This window comes from Sorex fumeus, unplaced genomic scaffold (genome assembly GCF_029834395.1).
Source record: "Sorex fumeus unplaced genomic scaffold, SorFum_2.1 ptg000010l, whole genome shotgun sequence".
Lineage (NCBI taxonomy): Eukaryota > Metazoa > Chordata > Mammalia > Eulipotyphla > Soricidae > Sorex > Sorex fumeus.
Genome location: NW_026606067.1, coordinates 39,472,978 through 39,498,599, shown reverse-complemented (window position 1 = coordinate 39,498,599; position 25,622 = coordinate 39,472,978). Strand labels below are relative to the sequence as shown.

At 38.7% G+C, this 25,622-nt stretch overlaps 1 protein-coding gene and 1 non-coding gene across 2 annotated transcripts in view; both read right to left on the bottom strand.

Moving 5' to 3' along the window:
* Positions 1 to 18,885, bottom strand: part of NAALADL2 (N-acetylated alpha-linked acidic dipeptidase like 2) — a 1,034,250-nt gene extending 1,015,365 nt beyond the window's left edge. The window contains exon 1 of the mRNA XM_056110705.1: positions 18,583 to 18,885. Coding sequence (XP_055966680.1) covers positions 18,583 to 18,625 — 43 coding nt within the window. The 5' untranslated portion in view covers positions 18,626 to 18,885. The remainder of the gene's footprint in view (positions 1 to 18,582) is intronic.
* On the bottom strand, positions 3,432 to 3,538 carry LOC130020224 (U6 spliceosomal RNA). Its single transcript, XR_008791979.1, has one exon. It is a non-coding gene; the product is annotated as a U6 spliceosomal RNA (small nuclear RNA).
* Positions 18,886 to 25,622: the final 6,737 nt, after the last annotated feature.

The window sequence follows — 25,622 nt, the reverse complement described above, 5'->3', positions numbered from 1 at the left end:
TGTCTTACAAAGAACTCTAGACTTTCGCATAATATTTTAAAATATATTTGGGATTTTATCTTCTATGAAGTTAAATTAAATTGATTGGTGTAAGTCATTGCATCTAGAGTCACTGTTAATTAAGGGCATCACTTACCTGAAATGCTCAACACCCTTGAACCAGTGCATTTAATTATATTGTGTTAGGAAGAAATGGGTAGAGAAGAAATGGGTGAATATTATTACTCATTAGTTCCTACTGTGAAGAGGTAGGGGGTATCATATGGAAAGAAAAGTCAATAAGACTCCCTGCTGATATTCTCAAAATAACATCTTTAATGACTGAGATCACAAAGTTACTAAGGCCCCAAACTGACCCAACAAGGCATTTTAAAATTCAAATTAAATAATCTTTAATGAGATTCTGGACTTGAAAATGGAGTAATTATAGAATGCTTATTAGAGAACTCTTAAGTTCTATAAACAATTATATTAATACACACATGACTTTTTTTACATTACAATGGGATGTCTTTCCATAGTAACCATGACTGAGTAGCTACTGGATTTAGTTCCAGTAGCTATTAACAGTATCTCTGGATAATAATCATATGTCAATAAATGTTTTTTGAATAATCAAATGAATTATACTAACTTGGGTATATTTACATTCTACAAAATCTACTTCCATCAACTGCTCTAAAGTTGAATTTCTAACTGACTTAAAATTAAATGAAGCCTGTATTTATGTGTTTGGAGCCTGTATTTACTTTTGTTTGGAGACCGACCTTGTGATGTTTAGAGCTGGTTGTGCAAGAGGACCAAACCTGAGTCAGCTATGTATAAGGCAAGCACCTGCCCCACTGTATTATCTTTTTGCCCTCCGGTAGCATATTTTTTTCCAAAAAAGACCAAATCCCTACACACCTAATAGATCTGAGGCCATAGTGATAGCATAGATAGCAGGGCATTTTCCTTGCATGCAGATAATCATTGTTCTATCCTGGCACCCCAGGTGATCCCCTAGGCACTGCCAGGAGTGATCCCTGATCCAGAGCAAGGAATCAGGCCTGAGTACAGCTGGGCGTGGCTCAAAAATAAAATAAGCAAAAACAATCTGAGTGATCTAAATTTTCAGGTTTTGTTCTGGCTTTTGTTTTAGGGACACAACTGGTGGTTACTTCTGGCTCTGCACAGAGGAATCATTCCTGGAGGGCTCGAGGGACCTTATAGGGTGCCAGGAATCAAAGCCAGGTTTGCCATGTGCAAGGCAATGGCACTACTAGCTGTATCACTGCTTAATAATACATATAATATCATAGACATATAGTATATGAAATGTACATAGCAGCTATTCTCTTTCTCCTTCATTTTCCTCTCCCTTACTTCTATGTTTCTTTCTCCCTGATATTTAACTCTCCCTATCAGAAAAAGATTTGGCTTTTGACCAGTTTTCAGATTTCCCTCTCCTTCTGACTCATTTCACTCAACATGATATTCTCCATGTCCATCCATTTATAGGAAAATTTCATGACTTCAATTTTTCTAACAGCTGCATAGTATTCCATTGTGTAGATGCACCAGTTTCTTTATCTAGTCATCTGTTCTCAGGCACTCGGGTTGTTTCCAGATTCTGGATATTGTGAATAGTGCTGCAATACACATCAGAATGAAGGTATGTTTTTGGACCCCCAGCATACATTTCCAGAAATAAATGGTGTTCCTAGGTCAAAGAGCAGCTCGATTTCTAGTCTTTCCAAGGAATGTCCATGTTGTGAAGAAATTATTTTTTAAAATGATCACCACAAGGGAGTTAGCTTTAATGTGAGCAATGTTGTGAGTGATCACTGAGCAGAACCAGGAGTGACCCTTGAAAAATTTGATGGTAGTAGCTCTTAAAAAACTGTGTCCCTAAAAAAGCAAAATAAGATAATCACAGTGTTCAGAATTCCATATAGACTTTGAATTGCCTTTAAAAAATTTTTTATGGAGCTGGAGAGGAGATAGGACTGGGGTTAAGGCACCAATTTGCATGTAGCTAACCCTGCTGTGAATTGTGAGGATTACACATGTTCCTAGAACATGGTAGGTATGGCTGCCACCCTCACACTAAAAAAAGTATATATAATAATTTCCTGACGAACCCACAATTCAACCAATTAATTAAAGATAAACAGAGTTACCACTGGGGAGGAGATTTGGTTTGGTTTGGTTTTATTTCCCATTAAAATGAGGCAATCTATCAAATTATGTCCCTAGTTTTTATCAGAAAGCTGTTTAGTGAACATAACTTTTGTTTTCAGTTCTGAGGCCGTGCCTGTAGTTCTCAGTGCTTGCTTCCAGTTATATGTCCACGTATCATTCCTGATGGTGTTTGGGGGACCACGTGCGTATACTACGCCAGATTTCAAACAGTGTCCCTTGCATGCAATCTCTTATCACAGGCGATCTCTTTGAGAGGCATGATCTAGAAGACATAATTTTAAGTCTCTGAACTTTTAAGGCACTCAGATACAAGCTAAAGTTGAACTTTAACATACACACACAACTTTTGATTCTTCAGAATTTTTTTTCAGTCTGTATGATATACTTTTACTGTCTACAGAACAAGAAAGAAACAACTTTCTGACACCAGATGTTGAAGATCAATAGCTATTTCCCAAAGTTTATAGGATAATTAAAATGTATAACAGGAATAATTTTCTCTTCAAACCCTAAGGCTAAGTCTAGAATTATTGACTAAGTCAGAGTTATGTGGTGTAACATTTTTACTATGTTTATGGATAATATAAAGGAGTTTATGGCTTTTACATGTAATTTGCTAAGTTAGAAACACAGAAGAGGAAATACTCCCTTCATCAGCAAAGCATCAATAGTTTAAAAACCTCCTTAATGTGTTTTTCATAGAGGTAAATCTATATTCCTTTCTGCTGGTTTTGTGGTCACCTAAAACTTCAAACTGAAGGTTAATAGTCAAAACGTTCTTGAATTTAGTAGAACCTATTTACTTCAAACTACTTCTACAGAGTTTTATCACCTGCAATAAAAGTGCCAGGAATGTAGGTATGATGGAAATATCATAAGGATGTGAGGGTAAGTAGGACAAGAGAAATCATAGTGCACCCGAACAGAAAACACCACCCATACACATGAAATTATTTTATTTCAGTGAAATGAACTATTCTCAGAAAAGCAAACAATAATGTATCCATTATTAAAAGAACTGTGGATAAAATTTCACTCCTCTTATCTTCAAAATAAAGTCACTGACTTTTTCCCTCAATATAAATGATAAACATTTTATTTCATTTTATTTTATTTTAAATTTTTATTAGTGTAACACCATGAGGTACAGTTGTAGACTTACAAATTTTTGTGCTTGGGTTTCTGTTATACAATGATCCAGTACCCATCTCTCCACCAGTGCCCATTCTCCATCATTTACATTTTTTTTAAATATGGAATGCTTCATGAATTTGCGTGTCATCCTTGCGCAGGGGCCATGATAATCTTCTCTGTATCATTCCAATTTTAGTATATGTGCTGCCGAAGTGAGCACATAAATGATAAATATTTTAAACACTATCTTTCAGTGTTGTTTTGGATGTTTTTCAGTCACTAGGAAAAAGGGTTTGGGGGGACCCTGTTGTTGCAGGGATGGAACTGTTTTGAACCAAGGTTGACTATCCTCCAGGCATGTTCCTTAACCCTGCAATATCTCTCTAGCTCTATCTATTTTGTATTCTTTAAGGCCGCTGTTTTATAAAGTGATATACCTGGAAAACTAACTGAAAATTCAGCAGCAGTTAAGTCGATCTCTAGCACTGTAGTACTGTCCTCCCGTTGTTCATCGATTTGCTTGAGCGGGAACCAATAACATCTCCATTGTGAGACTTGTTACTGGTTCTGACAGATCAAATACACCACGGGGAGCTTGCCAGGCTCGGCCATGCGGGGGCGGGATACTCTCGGTAGCTTGCCGGGCTCTCCGAGAGGGGAGGAGGAATCGAACCTGGGCCGGCTGCATGCAAGGCAAACGCCCTACCCGCTGTGCTATCGCTCCAGCCCAGTTAAGTATATCAGAGATTTTAATTCTTGCTAGGGCTCATGTACACGCACTTCAACACTCGTATTTAAAGCACACACATCCTTTCAAGTCTCACGCGGACTAGCCTAATAATAGCTTGCATTTTTCCCCTTTTGGTTTCCCACACTGGCTATGGCACCTCCTAACTTCAGCGAGGCTGCGTAGTTCAATCTCTTTATCTTTCATGCATTCAGCTCCCCAAGAACTTAGCCCCAGCTCCGCCCAAGCACTCGGAGGGATGAACTCATCCTTTACTGCCAAGATGTAGACCATTTGGCACGAGCTCCATCGCCCACACTGTTACTCAGGATACCTGTCATTAAACTCATTTTATTTTTCCTGGTAGGAAAAGAAAAAAGCATCTTTGTCTTCTTTTCTAACCTGTTCTCTGCTCTTCAAAGTTTCTCTCCCCTTACAAAACTCCTCGACTTCATCAGACTTCTATTTCGGCAATTTTACCTCCCCGCCCACTGATACAGTTTTCTTCTTTGTGGAAAGGAAAATCACACTGACTTCATAGGACTTTTGTGATGTAACTTTGGCTCCCTCTTATTCTCTTTTTTTTCCCCCTCACTGCCAATTTATTCTTGCTTCCCAAGGAATAATTACTGGCCATTTTAAGTTTTACACTTAGTTTAACTTCATAATTTCTCACCTCATTTTGGAGGATTCTCAAATTATTTCTTTTTCATGCCTCAACTCCAAGCTTACCAATTCCTAGTAACTTCATTATTCTGTCATATTTATATATAAGTATATATATATTTGTATGTTTATATTTGATACATTATACATAAATATCATTTGATACTTATAGAGAGTATATATATACACTTTATCACTACTTTACATATATCACTACTGCTTACATATAAAGCATATATATAGGCTTTATCACTACAATACTTCATATATATATATGCAATATGAATATCCTAGAAAACTATCATCTCTCTCTATTTCCTGTGAACCCTTATATATTTCTTTCATTGTTTGCTGGGGTTTTAGAGATAATTGGTTTTGACTTTAGTTTTATATTATTAATATTATTATTTTGGTTTTGGTCATACCTGGCACTACTCAGGAATAATTCTTGACTGTATTCAGGAATCATTCTTGGTGTTGCTCCGTTTTTTTGCACTAGGTATTGAACCAAGGCTGGTTGCGTTCAAGTCAAGTGCCTTAACCTCTGTACTACTCTGGCCTTCAAATTGTTTTTCAGACTTTATCCTTATTTTAAGATCTCTGTGTTCTCTCACTTGTTGTCATATACCTATGATTTTAGTTTTAATAATTGCCAATCCTTTAATTCACTAATACGGTCATAATGAGTCTGATGTATCAATTTTAACTTTTAGGGATTTCATTAATATCTAAAATGTAAAATCTTATCTTCATAGCAATCTTATCATATTTTTCTTTCCTAAATTGTCGTTCGACCTACATTTCCTCTATCAGTCAAATATGCTGCTCTCCTTGTTACTTATTCCAGAAACTGAGGTTTTACAAGATTGGTTTTCATTCCACACTCAAAACAAGGGAGCATCAATTTTACTCTGGTACCTCCCCAAATCTCTCCCATCTTTTTTCTCTTTCGGATAATTTCTGGTATAAAGCGCAAGTCCTCAACGTAAATTTCTTTTGTTTTTTTCAAATTCTGTCATCACCTGAACTCAGCTTTTCAACACACTGAGATGATAGATTAATTTGAAATAGAGCAGGAAGGTTTTTTTCTTTCTAGTAGAAACATGTAATCATACAATTATTTTATGTTTAATTGAATATATACATATATACTATATCTATCTGTATGTATACTCTTAGTTCGGGGTGATATAGAAATAAAATATGTAATATGTCAAAGAGTTGGAACAGCAACAGTCCCTGGGACGTACACATAATAAGTAAACCTTCGATAAATCTTTTCCTCTATCATCGTTATTACTTCATACTTACTAGGAGGTATGTCCAATTGATCTCACTGCTTCAAAGTACTAAAGTAAATTGCAAGAATAAACTCTCCTATTTTCAGTAATAATCACTGCTCTCTATATCTTAAAATGAAGACACTTTGTTAATTACTACTGCTCCGAAAAACCATTTCTTTATATAAGGTTTTCTCATTTGCCTTTTTTAGTTAAAGTTTTCTGCTTTGTCTTTATAATGTTAAGTGACTGCAACTTTATGCTCAACTAATTTTCATGGTAGACTAAATGTAAATTGCATGGAAACATCAGAATAACTCTATGTATTTTATGTTTATTTTTCCAAGCATATTAAACTTAAACTTTCTGAAAATATAATGCCTTTCACAATGGTTCTAGGCACTAGCACAACGACACTAAACAACTCAACCATGCTCTTTTATCTAAGGGAAAGAACATTTTATTGCAGGGAAATAAAAAATAAATATAAATGTACAAAAAATAAAATAAAATATCTTATGGTAAGTTGTTAAATGAGAAAAATCCCAACATCAAGAGAGAAATTTGTTGCTTTCATTTGAGTTAAGTATTATTGAGATGATGTTTGATTTAATAACTTACTGACAAGAAGAAACTAATCATAGAAAATTTAGCAGGAAAGGACTATAGAGACATTAGTAGGCGATCAGCTTAGTTTATGTGTTGAAAAGAGACTAAAGGCCCTCAAATTTGTGAGGTTCAAATAAGCTTAAAATTTCTGCATTAAATTAATATCACATGAATATTAATCATTCTTTTCTATTTATGTGATTGTGAAGATAAATTATTTACTATAAAAGAAACAGATAAGATAAATTATTTACCAAGTAATCAATTTAGATAAATGAAAACTGCGTGTGAAAACTACCTTTCCAGAACATTCTCTAATCTAAATATCAGGGTTAGTGTGAATTAAGTAAGTCATGGAAGTGAGTTTCAATAAATATAACATGGTAATTACTAATTTCTAGAAATAGAAACATTATATTTTCTAGTCTAGGTAAAGTAGATGATGTCTACAAGAAATGCTTATAGGTTAAATAATGAATTGAAAATAATGTAAGGTATGTGCATAAAACTTTGTTCTTAAAGGCATTACTTCTTATTATATTATCTTCTTCTTTCCTTCCAATTTCCTATTTACCTCTGATTGACCTAATCAACCCCAGCCAGATCTGCCAAAGTGACAATGCTGAATCCATCATGAACTCAAATGAATGCATAACACCTACATAAAATCCAGTAGACACTCCAAGAGATGAGTAATGGAATATGCTTATGAAAATATATAGCAGTCCAATTTACAGGATAAACTATTTTTATAAATATTTAAACACAGCTGTTTATTTTTAAATTATACATACTTAGAATCCGTGATTAAAATTTCATAAATTCTATATTTGTTAATTATTCATTGGCTTTCCATTTCTTCCCTTTTTTGTTCAGTAGATCATTTTATTTTATTTATTTTTTATCTACTATGGAATCACTGTGAACACAATCACAGGTTGTTTTGAGAGTGGTTTCGGTCATACACTGCTCCAACATCCGTCCCTTGACCAGTGCACATTTTCCACCATCTATGTTCCCAGTGTCCCCTCCCATCAATTCCTCTACCCCCATGCCCCAGCTGGCCACTATGGCAGGCAGTTTTCTTCTATCTCTAGCTCGCTCTCCATTTCTTTCTTTTATAAAATGTGTTTTATATATACATAAGTGTGTGTGTGAGTGTGTATGTGTGTATTGTAAAAAGTATATATATTTTTTCATGACAAGAATCTAGTAAAATGATGTCATAGTGCTGATATTCTCCGATGAATGAAATTATCATATTTTGTAAATATGATAATTTAAGCCTCACACACTCCCCTGAGCATTGTCAGGGGGTTCTGAATCCCCCAGATTCTCTAGAACAACTGCAGCTGTCCCCAGAACTATAGGGCCCAAGAAGCATCACATTCCTGTACCGAGTCTCTGACCTGGTTGGCCAAGGATTACATCTGGGTCCCCAGGCTTCCTGAGCACTGTTCGGAGGTTCCCTGCTCTCCTGCTCTTCTGCCCCCCCCCCCCCACCAAAATCCAAAAGAATAGTGTCAATAAATCCCAAGAAATTTAAAATTGACTTTTCAGGGGATCAGTAAAATATTATATCATTGTTCAGTTTTCAAGGAAATATTTGAAAGACTTTGCCAACCCTAACATTTATTTTTTTCTCCATGTTCTGCATGTCAGAAAATTCAGTTTTTACTCAAACTCAACCTAAAATTCCACATTATTGTGCTAGAATAAACACTGGTATTTTCCATTTTCAGATCTTTGAGTTTTCTCTCTACCCTTGCATTCCTCGTATTCCTTGTGTTTCTTTTATGTAATAACATATTCAATATGCCAAAAACAGTAACAAGTCTCACAATGGAGACGTTACTGGTGCCTAGAACTCTGGTTGTTCCCAGAGATCTTTAGGGACTACACAGAGCTGGAAATAAACCTTGGTCTCCCCTACCTTTAGCATTTGTTTTCGTTCTTAGAACCATCTCCGTGCCCTGCGCATAATATTTATATTTTTATACCTTATTTTTACTGTTCATTTTCTTCAGGGGACTTTCCTTCTGCTAGTCATTTAATTCACTGAATTTGCCAGAATATCTTTATCCAATAATTTCTCTGCAACCCTATGAATTTTCTGATTCCTCTATAAATGTTTAGAAAACTGATTGTGTTTTTAACAGTACTGAAAACTGGCCAGAGTATACAAAACCTCCTTCTTTGTGACAAATTATAGTTACCCATCTTTTAAACCTGTCAAGCAGACTGTTAATGCGATATGAAACTTTCTAAGATTTATCAATAGTTTAAGGAGAGATGCAAATTGTTCATTACTTGCATTAAAGGACCTCAAATAAAGAGAAAGATAAGTCTTAATGACCCTTTTGTCTTGGGATTTCCATTCTGTTTCCAAAGGCATTCTCTTTGAGAAAAGAATCATAGAATGGACTTCAAGAGTCTAATCAAGAAGGGCTGGAGATATATCACAGCAGGTAGGGCATTTGCCTTGCATGCTCTTGACCCAGGTTCGATTCCCAACATCCCATATGGTCCCCCAAGCACCACCAGGGGTAATTCCTGAGTGCAGAGCCTAGAGTAATCCCTGAGCATCTCTGGGTATGACCCAAAAAGAAAAAAAAAAAGAGTCTAACCAAGAGTTTGAAGAATAAATCGTTCTAGACCTAACGTCACACAGCAAAGTTTATTGTGCTCTTTATTAACTACGTATGTGCACAACTTTTGCAGCTTTATATGAACCACAATGAATTCAATAATTGACATTTCTCTGTTGAGGTTTGTTTGTCTTTTAAGTGGGATTTTATGTTTATCTTTCAAGTCACATACTGATATTCTGGCGCATGTGATACAATTTGTGTGACACTGATCAGGAGTTTAAAAAGGAGAGGTGGAATTCTTTTCCACACAAATTATAATGACTTTTATGAATGTGCCTTCAAAAGTGTTCAGTTGAGAGAATCGTAAATCACATAAATCAACAGAGCAACAAAATAGCCTTGTCAAAGCAAACTATTTACACATATTTTTCCTGAAGAGAGATAAGGAGCTCAAAGGATCAACTGAAGTTCAATATTCTTTTATGTTTCCATCGTAATCACATTTTCTTTCCAATCTTCACAAGTTATCTGTTTTCCCTTCAATCGTGTATCAAATGTAATACCTCCCAATAAGAAGTCAAGTACATGCCTGGCTAATAATCTTCTCCCTAAAAACCATGATACAAAAGAGGTTGGCTTACTGACTGACTCAATTAGTTAAATTTGTTTAAACTCTTTCCAAAATCTAGAGACTTGGCAGCCAATGCAATAATTATATGGTATTTATTCATGTACAATCATCAGATTATTACTGCACCTTTTGTTTCATTTAAAAAAAGAAATGCATTCAAAGACAATTTCATCCTTTTAATATATGAAAATTTTAAATTGTTTAATTAATAATAGTGTTTTAATAATCATGTCATCGTATAGGTATGTATCACATTTTCTTCAAAAAGATTTTATGGTGGCTTTAATTAAAACTTAAGATGTTTCTCTTTGAAACAACGTCAGTACCATAAAATACCACTTAAATCAAAGGAGATCCATTGCACTTTTTCAGACCATTTAAAAGTCAAAGAAGAAACACTAAATTTCAAAGTGACTGAGAATCGAATTCTTCCCCACAGCAGGTTTTCACTGAGCACCATATTATTAACTGCCACTCTCTCATATTCCATTCAAATGAACCATTACTATTTTGTTTCTAATAAGATAAAGTGCCCCCTTTAGAAACACAAGGAAAAAGGAGTTCCTCTGCTCAGGTAAGTTAATTTCATTAACTTTGCTTATATAGTATTTCAAAATTCATTTCCTAATCTAATATTACCTGCTCCTGGAGAATGTACCTAAATCATCTGCATGTGCGTTTTTGCCTAAGGAACTTAGATCAGACTCACCTGAGATGTTATGCCTTGACATTCCCTGCCATTCCCAAAAATTCTTGATCTTTTCCTTTGAGTCCAAGACCTCTCCAGCAAAGTCTCTGAAAGTCTCAATTCCAAAACGCCCTGTCACCAGCATACATAAAATTTAACTCCAGTTGGTCTCAGGTGTCCAGTTGCCACTTCTCGCTCATGAAAAACGATGTGCATCTTTCTCCAGGAACACTAGTTTAGACAAGAGCCCCTTGCTTTTTTTTTCCCCTTCATTGAAACACTATTAAAGTTGTACAGACTGCAAGGAATGAGTTGCAGACTGGTTAGTCCTCTTCTGGATTTTAGTGAAGTTTCAAGTCACTCAGAGGCATGGTTTACAAAGATGAAAACAGAGATAGTTCTTCCCCCACAGGAGAGAAGCATGCAGACCAAACCAGTAGAGCAGGTTCGTATACAGTACAGCTACCTGCAGGCTGCACTTAGAATCACAGACAGTAAGGCACCTTTCTCCCTAGATTCTTTTTTTTCATTTGCTAGTCAGAAAATATTAAGTATCACTTAGGAAAACTGGCTCCATCCTTGGAGAAATGTTCACTGGATATGTCCATGGAGTTTCAGAACAGAAAACATTTCCCATTGGTTGTGAAGAAAGCTAAGTACGCCAATGAACCTTTACCAATGGGTGTTGGGTCACACCCATAGGTGCTGAGGCCTTATTCTTGGCTCTATGATCAGGGATCACTCCTGGTGGGGTTCAGGAGGTCCAGCTAGGTAGGTCACATGCAAGGGAAAGGTCCTACCTGTTGTGCTATTGATCTAGCCCAGGCCAATGAAACTTTTATGAAGTCAAGAGAACACCCAATCCTGGATGAATTAGTCCCACAACAGCTAGACTGAATACTGGGAAAAGCTTTCTAGAACCTTAATATAGTAACTACAAACGTCAAGAAGAAAAGCATTTATAAGCTTGAGTTTCCCTCTTGAAATAGGAAAAGTAAGTGCCTTTAGAAAATGATGAGCCAAATTTCTCTATAAATTATAGGCTTTGGGCAGCTTGGGTGAAGATTGGTTTCTGGGAACTGCTTCAGAGAAACTAATTTTCTTACCCTCGCAGAATTTCTTCTACTCTACAAAGTAAAAAAAGTGTTCACCGAAAAGATTTCTAAGCTCCCAATTACCTTGAAAATGTTAATACTCTATAAAATTTGTCTCCGCCAGCCCTGTTCTCCTTCCGTCGGTGGGTAGACTTTTCCTCAATGCTGAAAGCTCTCTTGAGCTGCCTTTTCTTCCGTAGTGTCAAGTCAACTCTTCTGTATTTTGACTCTATTTTTTTTCCTCCTGAGTTCTCACCTTTAGTATCTTCAGAACATCATTCTTTAACCCTTGGTCCACAGACTGGTTCCAGTCTGCATGTGTGGAACTATTGAAAACCATGGTCTGCTGCCCTGGTATTAACGGCAGGTACATGGATGTGTGCAGGACTGGTACTAATCCACAGATATAAAAGGGCTGAAGAATGTTACTCAAGAGTAAGGGTTTCCCAGAGTCAGAGATTTAAGATGAACTGAAGTAGGATGGAGGGCTTATTAATAGAAGACGCAAAAAATGTCTTAGCAGCTGATATATGAGGGCCTGAGTGACAACACGCACGTTGAACAGTTCAGAAGAGACTGTCCACTCAAGAAATCTCTCGCAAAGTTGTTCTGGAATTGAACTCGGAAGCACACTTGATTTAAATAACTGCAAGCTGAAAGTAGTATGACATGTATCTTGACTAGAATGAAGTACAACTGCACACATTTTAACTAAAAGGAGTAAAGAAACCAGGAAATGCTTGCTTGAGGAGCTCAAGTTTCTGAGGTAGGAAGGGCTCAAAGTCCGAAGTAATAATTACTTATGACTTTCAAATTTTAGAAGAGTTTATTTTGTCATGGAATACTCCATATATAATCCATAGGGTACATTTTAGAGAATATTGTGAAATATTATTCATGTATTAGATATTTACATAATTATCTGTGGTATGTTGCCATTATGACATTATGAAATTATGACATTATGAGAAGAATCTTTTTTAAGTTTAAACAGGTAAGTGATGTCTAATCACATTTTAAAAAGTTAAATCAAACACTCAAAAAGACCAAGAAGAGAATGGAGATTTTGAGGCCAAACCCAGGTCTCCAAACCAAGATTTCATCTCTCTCTAATTGTAGCTTTAACCCCTCCCAGGAATGCAAAGGTGAGCAGTTTAGATAAACAAAACCAAGTCATCTACATGATAAAAACTCTTTCTTCTCCAAAGATAGTATAGCCTTGCCAGAAAGAAAGCTTCACTTTTTCTAAGTATTCTTTTTCTGACTTTACACTTTCCATTTTGTGTGATCTCTCAATGTAGTTTTTTATTTTGTAGATGCCATGCTGCTTGATACACTGAAGAAATCAGAGCTTTATAATTACTCGGTTTTTTTCAAATATTAAGCTAACAGTAACAGCAATGAGGCTCCGTTACCATAAGAAACATATAAGAAACATTAATGTTATTAGTTAGTTTGGGAAAACTTGAACAACAAGAGGACCGACACTGTCCTCCAATTATTTATGTATTAACTTGAGTGGGCACCAGTAACCGTAACGTCTCCATTGTGAGACTTGTTGTTATTGTGATTGGCATATTGAATATGCCACAGGGAGCTTGCCAGGCTCTACTATGTGGGCGGATACTCTCGAGAGGAGCAGAGGAATCAAACCCGGGACTGGAGCCATTGCACAGTGGTAGGACGTTTGCCTTGAACAACAATTTGGGTATGAAAATGGGACTGAGATCTACACAATATATATTATATAATATATAATATATAATATATTATATATAATATATTATATATAATATAATATATAATATTATATTATATATTGTATATATTATATAATGTATACAATATATATTATATGTGGCTAGTTCTCCAAATTGTAATTAGAAATGGCTAATGACTGCAAATAAGCTAGATGCATGGCTTAGAGAAAATCATTTTGAAAGGCAAGTGATGAACTTCAAATGAAAACTTAACTCTCATTGTTTAAAGAACTTTATGAAATTTACTAATAATTTATTCTATCATGCAGAAGCTTGATATACACATCATAGTATTTGGATCCAGTTATTTTCACCAAAGTACATTCATTGTAAGCAGGGGTAATAATGGGAATTATTTCAGAGAATATTAGAATTTAGTTCTAAACATAGGTAGGTGAAGGGAAAAACTAAACACTTCAGATTGGCTCTTTTCATTTACTCTGATAAGTCTGCAACTCAAGTTCAGATCGAGGACAGTGTATTGTATAGAAAATAATATTAGAGCATTTCATAAATGAAAACCCCAGGGTATCAGCTTGATTTTAAGATTTTTAAGCAAACATCAAAATCTTTAAATGTCACACATACACATAAAGCTGTCAATTATTCCCAATTGCTTTTCTCCTTCAAGCCTAAAATAGAAACCCAAATCATTTAAAACCAGAAAATAAAATTTCCTCATTTCTCATTAACTCTCATCTAATTAATAGGTCCACCTCATCGCAAGACAAATAAAACAAAAAAGGAAGCATTTCCATTCTGCAATAAGATAAAACAGAACTATTTGTTGACCTACCAAGAAAACATTTCAAGTCAGATAACATCAGAAGAGAACACATTCCTTATTGAAAAGTTCTCACAGCACACAAAGGAAAACAGCCCTGGGTAAAATTGGTCTCAAAAGTCTTCCCCAGATACAAAAGGTTTATGGATATAGGTGACTTGGGTACTTTCCTTCTTTCTTTCTTTCTTTCTTTTTGTCTTATTATGGTTCTGGAGTCACTCTCAGCAGTTCTCAAGGTTTACTCCAGGACTGCCCTCCAGAATCACTCCTGGCAGTGTTTAGGCGACCATATGCAGCACTGAGCATCAAATCCAGGTTGGCTGTGTGTGAGTCCACCAGCTCAATCCCTGAACAATCTCTTTCTCCCCCAACCCACATGCACATACTGGTTCCTAACCGTAGCCATGCCATTTAGATTGCTTATTATACTGCTTGTTTTAAATTCTATACATGCTTTCTCATAAATACTGGTTACTAACTCTGAAACTTTACAAAAAAGTTAGGTCATGGAGAGATGGTAGGAGAAAAGACTATTTGAAAACGGAACGTACTGTCAGAGACTAAATACAAGCAAAGTACTGGGGGATAATGGTGGAGATGACTCAGTTGCTCTTGCGTCTGCACAACTGTGAGACCTTGAGTTGGATCCCCAGTTTGCTGCATGCGCCAAGCATATTCTCGCAAGTTGGTTGGCTGTCTGAGATTCTTGGCACAGCAAGTGATTCCCTGGCACAGTTCCTTACGAGAGCTATACAAGCACTGCTTTTATAAAGGCTTGTGAGCACTATAGTCAGGAGTACAAACCCCGAGAGCACGCCTGTGAGCGTCACTGTGACCTCCAAGGAGAATCATGACTGAACTGTGGGGAATGCATCACCGAAAATTGTATGGGCCCCCCAACAAGCATGTGTGCGAGCACTACAAGCCCTGGGAGCAAAACTAAATGTGGAGACCCCAGAGCGAGATGTGTTTGCACCATTGCAGTATTAACAGGAGCAGGGGAGGGTGCACCAGAGCTGATGGCAACAGGGCTTGAGTGGAAAAGTGTAGAATAACATCGGTTTGTCATTTCTCCCTGGCAGCAGGGAGCTTGGCTGGAGTGATAGCACAGTGGTAGGGCATTTGCCTTGCGCACAGCCAGCCCGGCTGAGCCGGGTTCGATTCCTCCACCCCTCTCAAAGAGCCTAGCAAGCTACCTAGAGTATCTCGCCCGCACGGCAAAGCCTGGCAAGCTCCCCGTGATGGAATCGATATGCCAAACACAGTAACAACAAGTCTCACGATGGAGACATCACTGGGTCCGCTTGAGCAAATCTATGATCAATGGGAGGACAGTGGCAGTGGCACTGACCATTCACAGTGCCCCTGAAGCACTCCCATTTCCTCAGTATTCATTTTTAACTTCTCTGTGCTCTGTTTTCTCTACCTGTTAATCATTCATTTCCTCTAAGCAGTACCTGTGACTTGTAAAGTCAAATTTCTCAGAAATCTGTGGATTTGGATTTGTAAGTGAAATATTGCTTTTCTCCTGTTCTTAACTTCTTTGAATAGTTTACTTCAGAGAAATTTCCTTTTTGTATAGACACAGGAAAGCTGGGCTAGAGCCATAGCACAGAGGGTAGGGTGTTTGCCTGCATGCGGCCAACCCAGGTTCGATTCCCCCGTCCTTCTCAGAGAGCCCGGCAAGCTACCGATATTATCTCACCCACACGGCAAAGCCTGGCAAGCTCCTTGTAGCAAATGCAATATGCCAAAAACAGTAACAGCAAGTCTCACAATGGAGATGCTAGTGGTGCCCGCTCAAGCAAATGGATGAACAACTGTAGGACAGTGCTACAGGAAGACAGTTAATGCTATGATTTTGCAAGTTAGGAGTTAACTGACTCTGAATAATATTCACTCCTGGGTATCTGTTTTCTCAACTTAAGCCTCAGTTGCCCTTAGTTCCTACCACCCCAATAGCAGAGTCCCAACGATGGACTGGATGAACCCAGGGCAAGCTGTGAGCTACCCTGGCATTGAAACGGGTCAGGCCAAGTGCCATAATATCTAAGTATAAAGTTAAGAGTATGGTCATGGACAAATTCTGTCATGATCCAAAGAGTAACAATTGGATTAGGACTCTGCTAGGGTTAGGAAAGATTAATCTGGCTAGAGCACTGTCGTCTGAGATCTATAGCGAGATGTCTCCAGGAGAGCCACCCTACAAGCTTAATGTATCTCTTAGTGTGTCCATACAAGATGAATGATATCAAGAAGTAGAATTAAGATGAATTTTGAGATGGTTGTGGGACTAAGGAAAGGAGAAACACACCCTACCTAGATGGTATTTGGCCCTTGAGCGGACCTCCTAGCTGCAGGAGATCTTTGTCTTATCTTAGAAGAGCTTCCCTGGAAGGAAGGGCCTTTCCATGTATTGATTGTGCTACCACACCTGTGTGCAATGCTACCCCTCACCCATGGAGATGGGGAATAACTAGGCTCTGGGGGGTGGGCTGAGAAAGAGGGACACGGACAGTGAGTGAGACTGGAAGGAGGCAGAGGAAGAATAAACGGCGAGTGATCACCAACCAGCCTGGCTCCTGTTTTCTGCTTTCATCCACTGCTGTCGGCCTTTGGGGTGGGAAAATGGCCTAACCACTGAAGACATGTGGAGAGAGAGAGAGAGAGAGAGAGAGAGAGAGAGACAGAGACAGAGACAGAGACAGAGACAGAGACAGAGACAGAGAGCGAGCACATGCCCCTTTTATTTTGTGATTACACAGAGGAGCATGTGGGTTACAGGTATGTGAGAGGCCCAGATGTTGGTCCTGACAACACACGTGGTCCCCAGAGACCTGCCAGAAGTGATCCCTAAGAGCAGAGTAGTAAACGCTGAACAACACGAGGTAGGACTCTCCCAAAACAACGAATAAATAAATAAATAGCTTAAATGAAATAGAAACATAAAAATAAAAATCCAGTGAGGGGAAAAATAAGAACTTTGTACGCACTATAAGACTCTAAAATAAGACATGAACGTTACTTGTGATCCTAATAGAAAGGTTTATAAGGAAAGAGGACCAAGTCTCGTCTTAGTGTCTTTCACCCCCGAGCACAGAGACAGCAGTCATACAGCAGTTATTTGGTAACAGTAATAGAACATATACTAAGTTATTAAATAAACAACTCTGACAACAGGAAAGCTTCCAATATGTTGATCTATGGTAAAAATTACAGATATGGTTATATACTATAATCACATACATGATTTCATTTTATTCGTAAGACACAGAGTAATAACTTACACCACAGAACACTGCTAATTTGACCTTTTTCTTCAATAGAATGCACTAAGTGACTTTTTAATTGCTCTGTTTAGTTAAAATGCATTATAATAGAACTTTTCTGCACCATTTAAAATATTTTAGATTAAATAAAAGAATAAAATTTGGGACTCTTCAAAAGTTCAATAATGTAGGAAAGTAGAAAATAAAGAAAATAATGAAGAAAAAAGAAGCAGTCTTGAAGGTAATTTAGCTTCATAAAATGGGCGATATTACTTATTCCATTGTCTATGATTCTCTTATTGACATTCTCATATGTGCTATATTTCATAAATGGAATTACATTTTTGACTATAAACAATGAAATGCCAGGATATTGGGGAATTCAAGACCCTGTAATAAGATAAACTGTAATTGTTAAGTAGATTACAAAAATACCTCAATAACATGTCCCTCTTAAAGGTGGCAGGTTCTTAACAAGTGACCTATGTTACAAAATCAATGCATTGGGCTAACTTCAAGGAATATATTTTTAAAGAACACCTCTCATCTCAAGAAAATGAAGTGTGTAAGCGATCGTGTATTTGCAAGCCTAACCATGGAAGTCTAGGCAAGCCAATATCAACAAACACCAATGCCTTCAAAGGACAAAGGTATCTAATTAAGTCAGTCTTGTAAAATAAACCAATATCTCCAACAGACATGCTCTGTACAGGGACCCTGCTTTCCACCCTGAAAAAAAAAACTGATCAGTTATAAGCTTTTGATAAACCCAAGTAATGGCAAAAGTGGTTACAAATAATAAGCCGTGGGGACAAAAATAATCAATGTTATCTCCAAGTTAGGAAAAGCTGAATACGAAAATACACTGGAATCGGCCACTGAATTACTGTAGCATAAACCCGGGGAATAAGAATAAATCCGGAGTTTGCTCCAAACTTTTGTCAGGTGGTCTAGGCAGTGACTTCTGAAACCACAATCTCTGCCTCTTTTCCCCACCCACAAAACACACCTTGAAATTCTGTGGGAACATACCAACACACACACACACACACACACACACACACACCATGACAACCACCACATACACATACATACACTCACACCGTTTATATTCACGCTGCTTAAATTTCTGATTGCAAACATTCCGGACGCCATAAACACTTACCTTGCAATGATGTATTAGGCAAACTCTCTTCATTCTCTCCCATTTTAATGATTTCTTATACTGGGGGCCAGGAGTTTCAGGCTGTGTCAGCTCCCCGCAAGCTTTGTGACCTTCTGACTTTCTCCTGTAGTATTGTAACAGTATACTGCCTGCTTTCTTCAGTGAATAATTACCACCCTGCTTCCTGTGCTACCTGGGCTTGCAGGACCTGTTTTACTATGGAGTGAGATCACATCTTTTGATCCAAGAAAGTGCTATTAATGTGTACCTCACAAAACGTGGCTTTGTTTCGGTTTTGATATTAATTTGTATCCCCTACTTTCACTTCAGTCCTGAAACCTATTTACCTTCTACCCGGAGTGTCAATACACACCAAAGTACAGAGCCACGGTCCGGCTTGTTTTTCCAGTGTACCTGATCAGCTTCTCATAGAAATGAAACTCAAGCCAGCCAAAGAGGACAGAGGTAAAGGCAATCACCTTGCTTGTGGCTCTCCTGGTTTGATTCCCTGCAATACGTGTGGTTCCTTGAGCATTGTAAGGAGCAGAGAGCCAGGAGTAAGGTAAATACGAGTACTATCAGGTGTGGAGAAAGACAGGCATGGAAGGAAGGAAGGAAGCAAGGAAGGAAGGAAGGAAGGAAGGAAGGAAGGAAGGAAGGAAGGAAGGAAGGAAGGGAGGGAGGGAGGGAGGGAGGGAGGGAGGGAGGGAGGAAGGAAGGGAGGAAGGGAAAAGGGAAGAGAGGGAGGGAGGGAGGGAGGGAGGAAGGAAGGAAGGAAGGAAGGAAGGAAGGAAGGAAGGAAGGGAGGAAGGGAAAAGGGAAGAGAGGGAGGGAGGAAGGAAGGAAGGAAGGAAGGAAGGAAGGAAGGAAGGAAGGAAGGGAGGGAGGGAGGGAGGGAGGGAAGGGAAAAGGGAAGAGAGGGAGGGAGGGAGGGAGGGAAGGAGGGAGGAAGGAAGGAAGGAAGGAAGGAAGGGAGGAAGGAAGGAAGGAAGGGAGGAAGGGAAAAGGGAAGAGAGGGAGGGAGGAAGGAAGGAAGGAAGGAAGGAAGGAAGGAAGGAAGGAAGGAAGGAAGGAAGGGAGGGAGGAAGGAAGGGAAGGGAGGAAGGGAAAAGGGAAGAGAGGGAGGGAGGAAGGGAGGAAGGAAGGAAGGAAGGAAGGAAGGAAGGAAGGGAGGAAGGGAAAAGGGAAGAGAGGGAGGGAGGGAGGGAGGGAGGAAGGAAGGAAGGAAGGAAGGAAGGAAGGAAGGAAGGAAGGAAGGGAGGGAGGGAGGGAGGGAGGAAGGAAGGAAGGAAGGAAGGAAGGAAGGAAGGAAGGGAGGAAGGGAAAAGGGAAGAGAGGGAGGGAGGGAGGGAGGAAGGAAGGAAGGAAGGAAGGAAGGAAGGAAGGAAGGAAGGGAGGGAGGGAGGGAGGGAGGAAGGAAGGGAAGGGAGGAAGGGAAAAGGGAAGAGAGGGAGGGAGGAAGGGAGGAAGGAAGGAAGGAAGGAAGGAAGGAAGGAAGGAAGGGAAGAGAGGGAGGGAGGGAGGGAGGGAGGAAGGAAGGAAGGAAGGAAGGAAGGAAGGAAGGAAGGAAGGAAGGAAGGGAGGGAGGGAGGGAGGGAGGAAGGAAGGAAGGAAGGAAGGAAGGAAGGAAGGGAGGAAGGGAAAAGGGAAGAGAGGGAGGGAGGGAGGGAGGAAGGAAGGAAGGAAGGAAGGAAGGAAGGAAGGGAGGGAGGGAGGGAGGGAGGGAGGAAGGAAGGGAAGGGAGGAAGGGAAAAGGGAAGAGAGGGAGGGAGGAAGGGAGGAAGGAAGGAAGGAAGGAAGGAAGGAAGGAAGGGAAGAGAGGGAGGGAGGGAGGAAGGGAGGAAGGAAGGAAGGAAGGAAGGAAGGAAGGAAGGAAGAGGAGAGAGGAAAGGGAGGAAAAGAAATTTAATATACATTTTATAATGTTCTCTCTAAGAATTCCATGGAGATAAAGAACAAAAAACAAAAATCAGTTTTGTACGGTGGTGGACAGGCTTTGGCTTATTGTTAAAACTAACGTGGCATACAACTTCTTTGAGACTCAATTTCCTCATCAGTAACAAAGAGATAATATGTATTTCAACTGACCACTATGAAGATTGAAAGCGGTAGAAACTCATGTACTGAGTATTGTAAATGGTAGCTAGTAAATAAATACAGTAGATAATAGTTCCCCCACCCCCATGTTCCTTCTCCCTCTTCCGTGCTTTTCTCCTTCTGACAAGTGGAAAGAATGTCAGTCTAGAGCACTGGCCTCGGACCCATGCCACTCCTTGGAAGTGAGATCATTTGCAGAAATGATTCAATCTCACCCTAAGCACTCCAAGTTCTCCAGGTATGAGGGAGGGTTTACATTTCCTTTTGCCTGGGAAGTGGAGTTTATGCACCTTGAACCACTGTACCTCAAACAAAATACTCTTGAGCAAAGAGGCAAAAGGAATGGATGATTTAGCTTTATTTGTTAGTGAGAAAGGAAGTTGATCACAAAAATTTCATTTATTTGTCTCATTTCCCTTAAGATATGTAGAATGAAAAAAAATAGAACACTAAGCAATCATTAGGGCCAGAGAGATAGTGTCTTGCAAAACATTTGACACCAGATCCACCCACAACACGCCATATGGTTCCCTGAGCACAGAAGCAGGTGTAAGACCTGATCACTGCTGTGTGTGACCCAATACAAAATTTAAAGAAACAGAAGTTCCACAATCTCTCTACTCACCAAATAGATTTCCTTATCATTTTGCTTTTGTTAGACAAGAATTAAATCCAAACCTCATTTCCTCTGAATAGTTATTTTATTTTGAATCAAAATAATCTACCGGTAATTATAAAATAATACTTATGCCACCTTAATAATAAAAACTGATGACATAAGGAATTCGAATAACAATAGCAAGCAATTATTCATGAAAGTATTAAAAATGAAAACAAACAGGGAAAAATAATCATCACAATAAGTTCCATTCTCTCATTCAGTACCTCTCTGGTTCTCAGTTTCCTTGTTTACTAATGAAAAAGAAATAGACCCATTTCCTATGTAGTACCCATCCCACCTTTATGCCAGTAAGCTGATTGAAACACCTGTGCTGCAATTTGTTCAGAACAGAGCAGTCTTTGCCTCATACAACTGCATAACGTAACATATATACTGTGCTACGGAGCTTACTGAAAGCGATCTGAAATTGAATGTTTGCCAATACAACACTATAATCATCACACGGTGACTTCCTTGTAAGTAGAGAAACACACATATCAATCCTCACTCATTCTGACTAACTTGGAAGTGTATTTACATACCTGCCTTGGGCACCTGAAATTAGTCAATAACAGGTATAAAGCACTCATTATCTGCCAGTTGAATTACAGCAAGGAACAAGTTACAATGAACTTAGACTAAGGGTTTTATAGCCAGGGAAAATGGAAAAACATAAACAATAAAAACCTCAAAAGTTGTGTAGCTACACAGAAAGAAACATAAATACACATTCACTTAAAAAGAAAGTTGTAATACAAATATAAAATGGTATGCATATGTACTTTTCTCTCTCTCTCTCTTCCAAGCCTGGTACACCTGGAAAATTTTATCCTTCATTGCCTCCCCTTTGCAGATGAATCCAAATGGGATTCTTGCCGATCTCAACTATGCTGGAGGCGCTACTCGGTCTAGCTGCCTCTTAATATCTTCTATTTCTCTTTATTCTGCTCTTATCACATTGGACTGAATGTCTCGCTTAATTATTTTTATTCTTGCAAATAGTTATGTCAGAGATCCGTTCCCAATGCACTACTGTAACTCAAGCAATTAGCACAGTTTCTACCACATAATAAAAATTGTGTAAATATGAATAAAAGCAGAATCATCAAAAAAGGGTGAATTAAAAGACCTCAAAGGAAAAAGAAGAGAATAGCTGAACAAAGTAGTGGAAGATGAGGCAAAATGATGAGAAAGTGTGAAAACAAGTTGGAAAATATGTTGACTTATATTTAAAAGTAAATAATTAAGAGTCAGAATTATACTTGAGAAATAATTTTTGAAGGTTTTCAATAATCAGAATAAGCATAAAAAAGAGGAGAAGAGTTAATATTAATAGATTAAAACACACATAGGAACACATGCCATCTGAGCAGCTTAGAAATTTAATTAGAATAGCTTCACTAAATGGTGAAAGGAAACTAGTACACAAAAATTTCAAACAATTAAAAAGGATGTTGATGAGAGTGAAACAGTCCTGTCTGTATCCTGAGACACGTATACAAAAATCACTGAGCACATTTTTAAGCAACTCATACTGTAAAATAGAAAACAACAAATCTGATCATATATTTGTGCCTTTAACTTTCCACTTTTTTTTAATTTAAAAAAAAATTGGTTAGGGCGTTTGTCTTTGACACAGCTGACCCAGGCTTGATTCCTCTGCCCTGCTCAGAGAGCCCAGCAAGCTACCAAGAGTATCTCGCCCACACGACAGAGCCTGGCAAGCTCCCCGTGGTGTATTCAATATGCCAAAAACAGTAACAACAAGTCTCACAATGGAGGCATTACTGATGCCCGCTCAAACAAATCCATGAACAATGGTAGGACAGTGCTACAGTGCTGGAGTGATAAAAAAAATATTTAGTAACCATCATATTACTGAGTTATGATTGGGCTTCATGCATACTCTGTTTCAATACTAATCCCTTCACCAGTGCCAACTTCTCTCCACGAATTTCTTCCACTCTATTTGTCTCTCACCCACCAGTCTGCTTCAAAGCAGGGCACCTTTTTTTCCCCCAAACATATAGGTTTCTGCACAGTACTTACTGTTTCTGCCAAGGTTTCATACGTAACACTCTGCCACTCTTCAGCATCACTTCTTCCTCCCGGTTGAGTCCTTCCCTCCACCATGGGGGCCATCCCTCCCTGTCCCATCCTCCAGGTCACTCACCTGTCATTTTCCTCCTGAAAACAAGTCCATTCTATCTCCAAAGCAAAAAATCAAGGAACATGCAGGAATAGGGTCATTGATAAATCCCAACCCTTATCACTGACTTTGAAGGCTCTACCTACAATGTCAGAACAAAATTAATGTGGCCATTAATACTTCTCCTATGTAGTTATTAGCAACTGTTTTGTTTTGCTCTAGGGAACATGAAATAGCAATCCCAATTTCTGAATGTTAGCATGGTATGCTATGAACCTGCTCCCTGAGTATGTAAGACTCTCACAATATACAATCACAGAACATCTAAGAACACAGCGAACTTACTACTGGAAAGATCAACATTCCCAAGATGGTAGACAAAGATCTCCTTTAGATGTGACATTTTTACATGCAAATGTATTTATTTATTCATTTATTTATTTTGGTCCGGGGGCCACATCCAATTGCGTTTTTCACTTCCTCCTGTTTCTGCATTCCTGTCCGTCTTAGGTGATCACATGGGGTGTCAAATATTGAACCCAGGACCCAGGTCAACAATAAGAAATGCAAGTACCCTACTAGTGTTCCAAAGGCTAACTAGTGTCCCATGTTTTATTTTTTCATTTTTTATTTATTTATTTTTTTGAAGTTTACATCTGGCTGGTCATTGAGCTTATTCCTGACTCTGTACAAAGGGATCACTCCTGGTGGGGCCAGGGTCTATACACAGCGTTGGGACAGAATCCCCTTTAGCTGCTGCAAATGCCCTGCCCAATAAACCACACCTCTCATGTCTCAAATAAGACTATGGGGAGAGGGAGGAAGAAAGGTCACTTGCAAGCAGTTACTGGGAAAGTGCACAGCAAACAAAGGACCAAACATGCAGATTATTTTGAGTTTACTTTAACTGAGTCTGGACAGGTTCAGAAGAGACGATTTCCACTCCTTTAACTTAGAAGTATATATTGATTTATTTTTGGAAAACATTAATTTTATGAGAAGTGAGAAAAGAACACACGCTCAAGAGCAAGCGTGGACGTTTTGTGTAGAGATGAGACCTGGTGAGGAATTCTGTATACCTCAAACTGGGAGGCAGTTGACTCCAAAACGACACTTAGCTAACATTTGTTAAATGGGGAATAAGGGAACAAATATTGGCCAACCCAATCAATAGATGAAAAACTTTTATTTCATAGCAAGGATCTGACACTGGGTGGAGACTGCCTTCAGAAAGAGAAGGTGCAAAGGCAGGAAGGAGAAAGCCAGCTGCTTCACTGTGAGGAAGTCAGAAGGCCCTTTACCTTTACTTTTTTTTAATTGAATCACCAAGAGATGCAGTTACAAAGCTTTCAGGATTGAGTGTTGTTCATACAATGATCCAACACCCGTCCCTCCGCAGTGTACATTTTCCACCATGGATGTCTTCAATAACCCTCCCTCCACCCCATCCCACCCCACCCCCTGCCTTTAAGGCAGACACTTTCCTCCTTCACTCTTCCATGCAGGAGGCAGAGCTTCAATCTGCATGACAGTAATGCCTTTGTTTGCTCTGTTCTTTCCCAGTAACCTCCCACAACTGACCTTCCTTTCCTCCCTCTCCCCACAATATCCTTTGTCTTAGTTGAGTTTATTTAAGATGGTATCTGAAGCCAAGTCCATAGATTACTAAATCTGCTGGATCCCTCCCACATGTATTAGAGGTATACATATTATTGCACTTTGGGAGGTGTTTTGTCTAAACATCTTTATCAATCTAATGTGTGTTGCATTACTCTCCAGACTGAAAGAATCCAGTGGGCTGAGCTCTCTTGCATTCTGAGAGGGTATTGCACACACCTAGGCTCTCTCTGAAAATGGCCTGTCTATGAAAGAAACATACATGGCAAAGAAAATATGCGATGACAGAGCAGGCAATGGTTTGCTCTCTTGTGAGCCCCCCTTTTCCCCTTTTCTTAGTCCCAGGCCCGTATCTTATTCCTTAGTTCCAGACAAAAATCTCTTACATTGCCCCATTTACTTTAGAATACATTTCCTTGAAGATTCTCCATATTTAAGATATGTTCTTTTCTCCTACAAATCTAATGTAACTTTGATTTTGGACACTGAGCCTATGAAAAATCCACACTAGTAGGA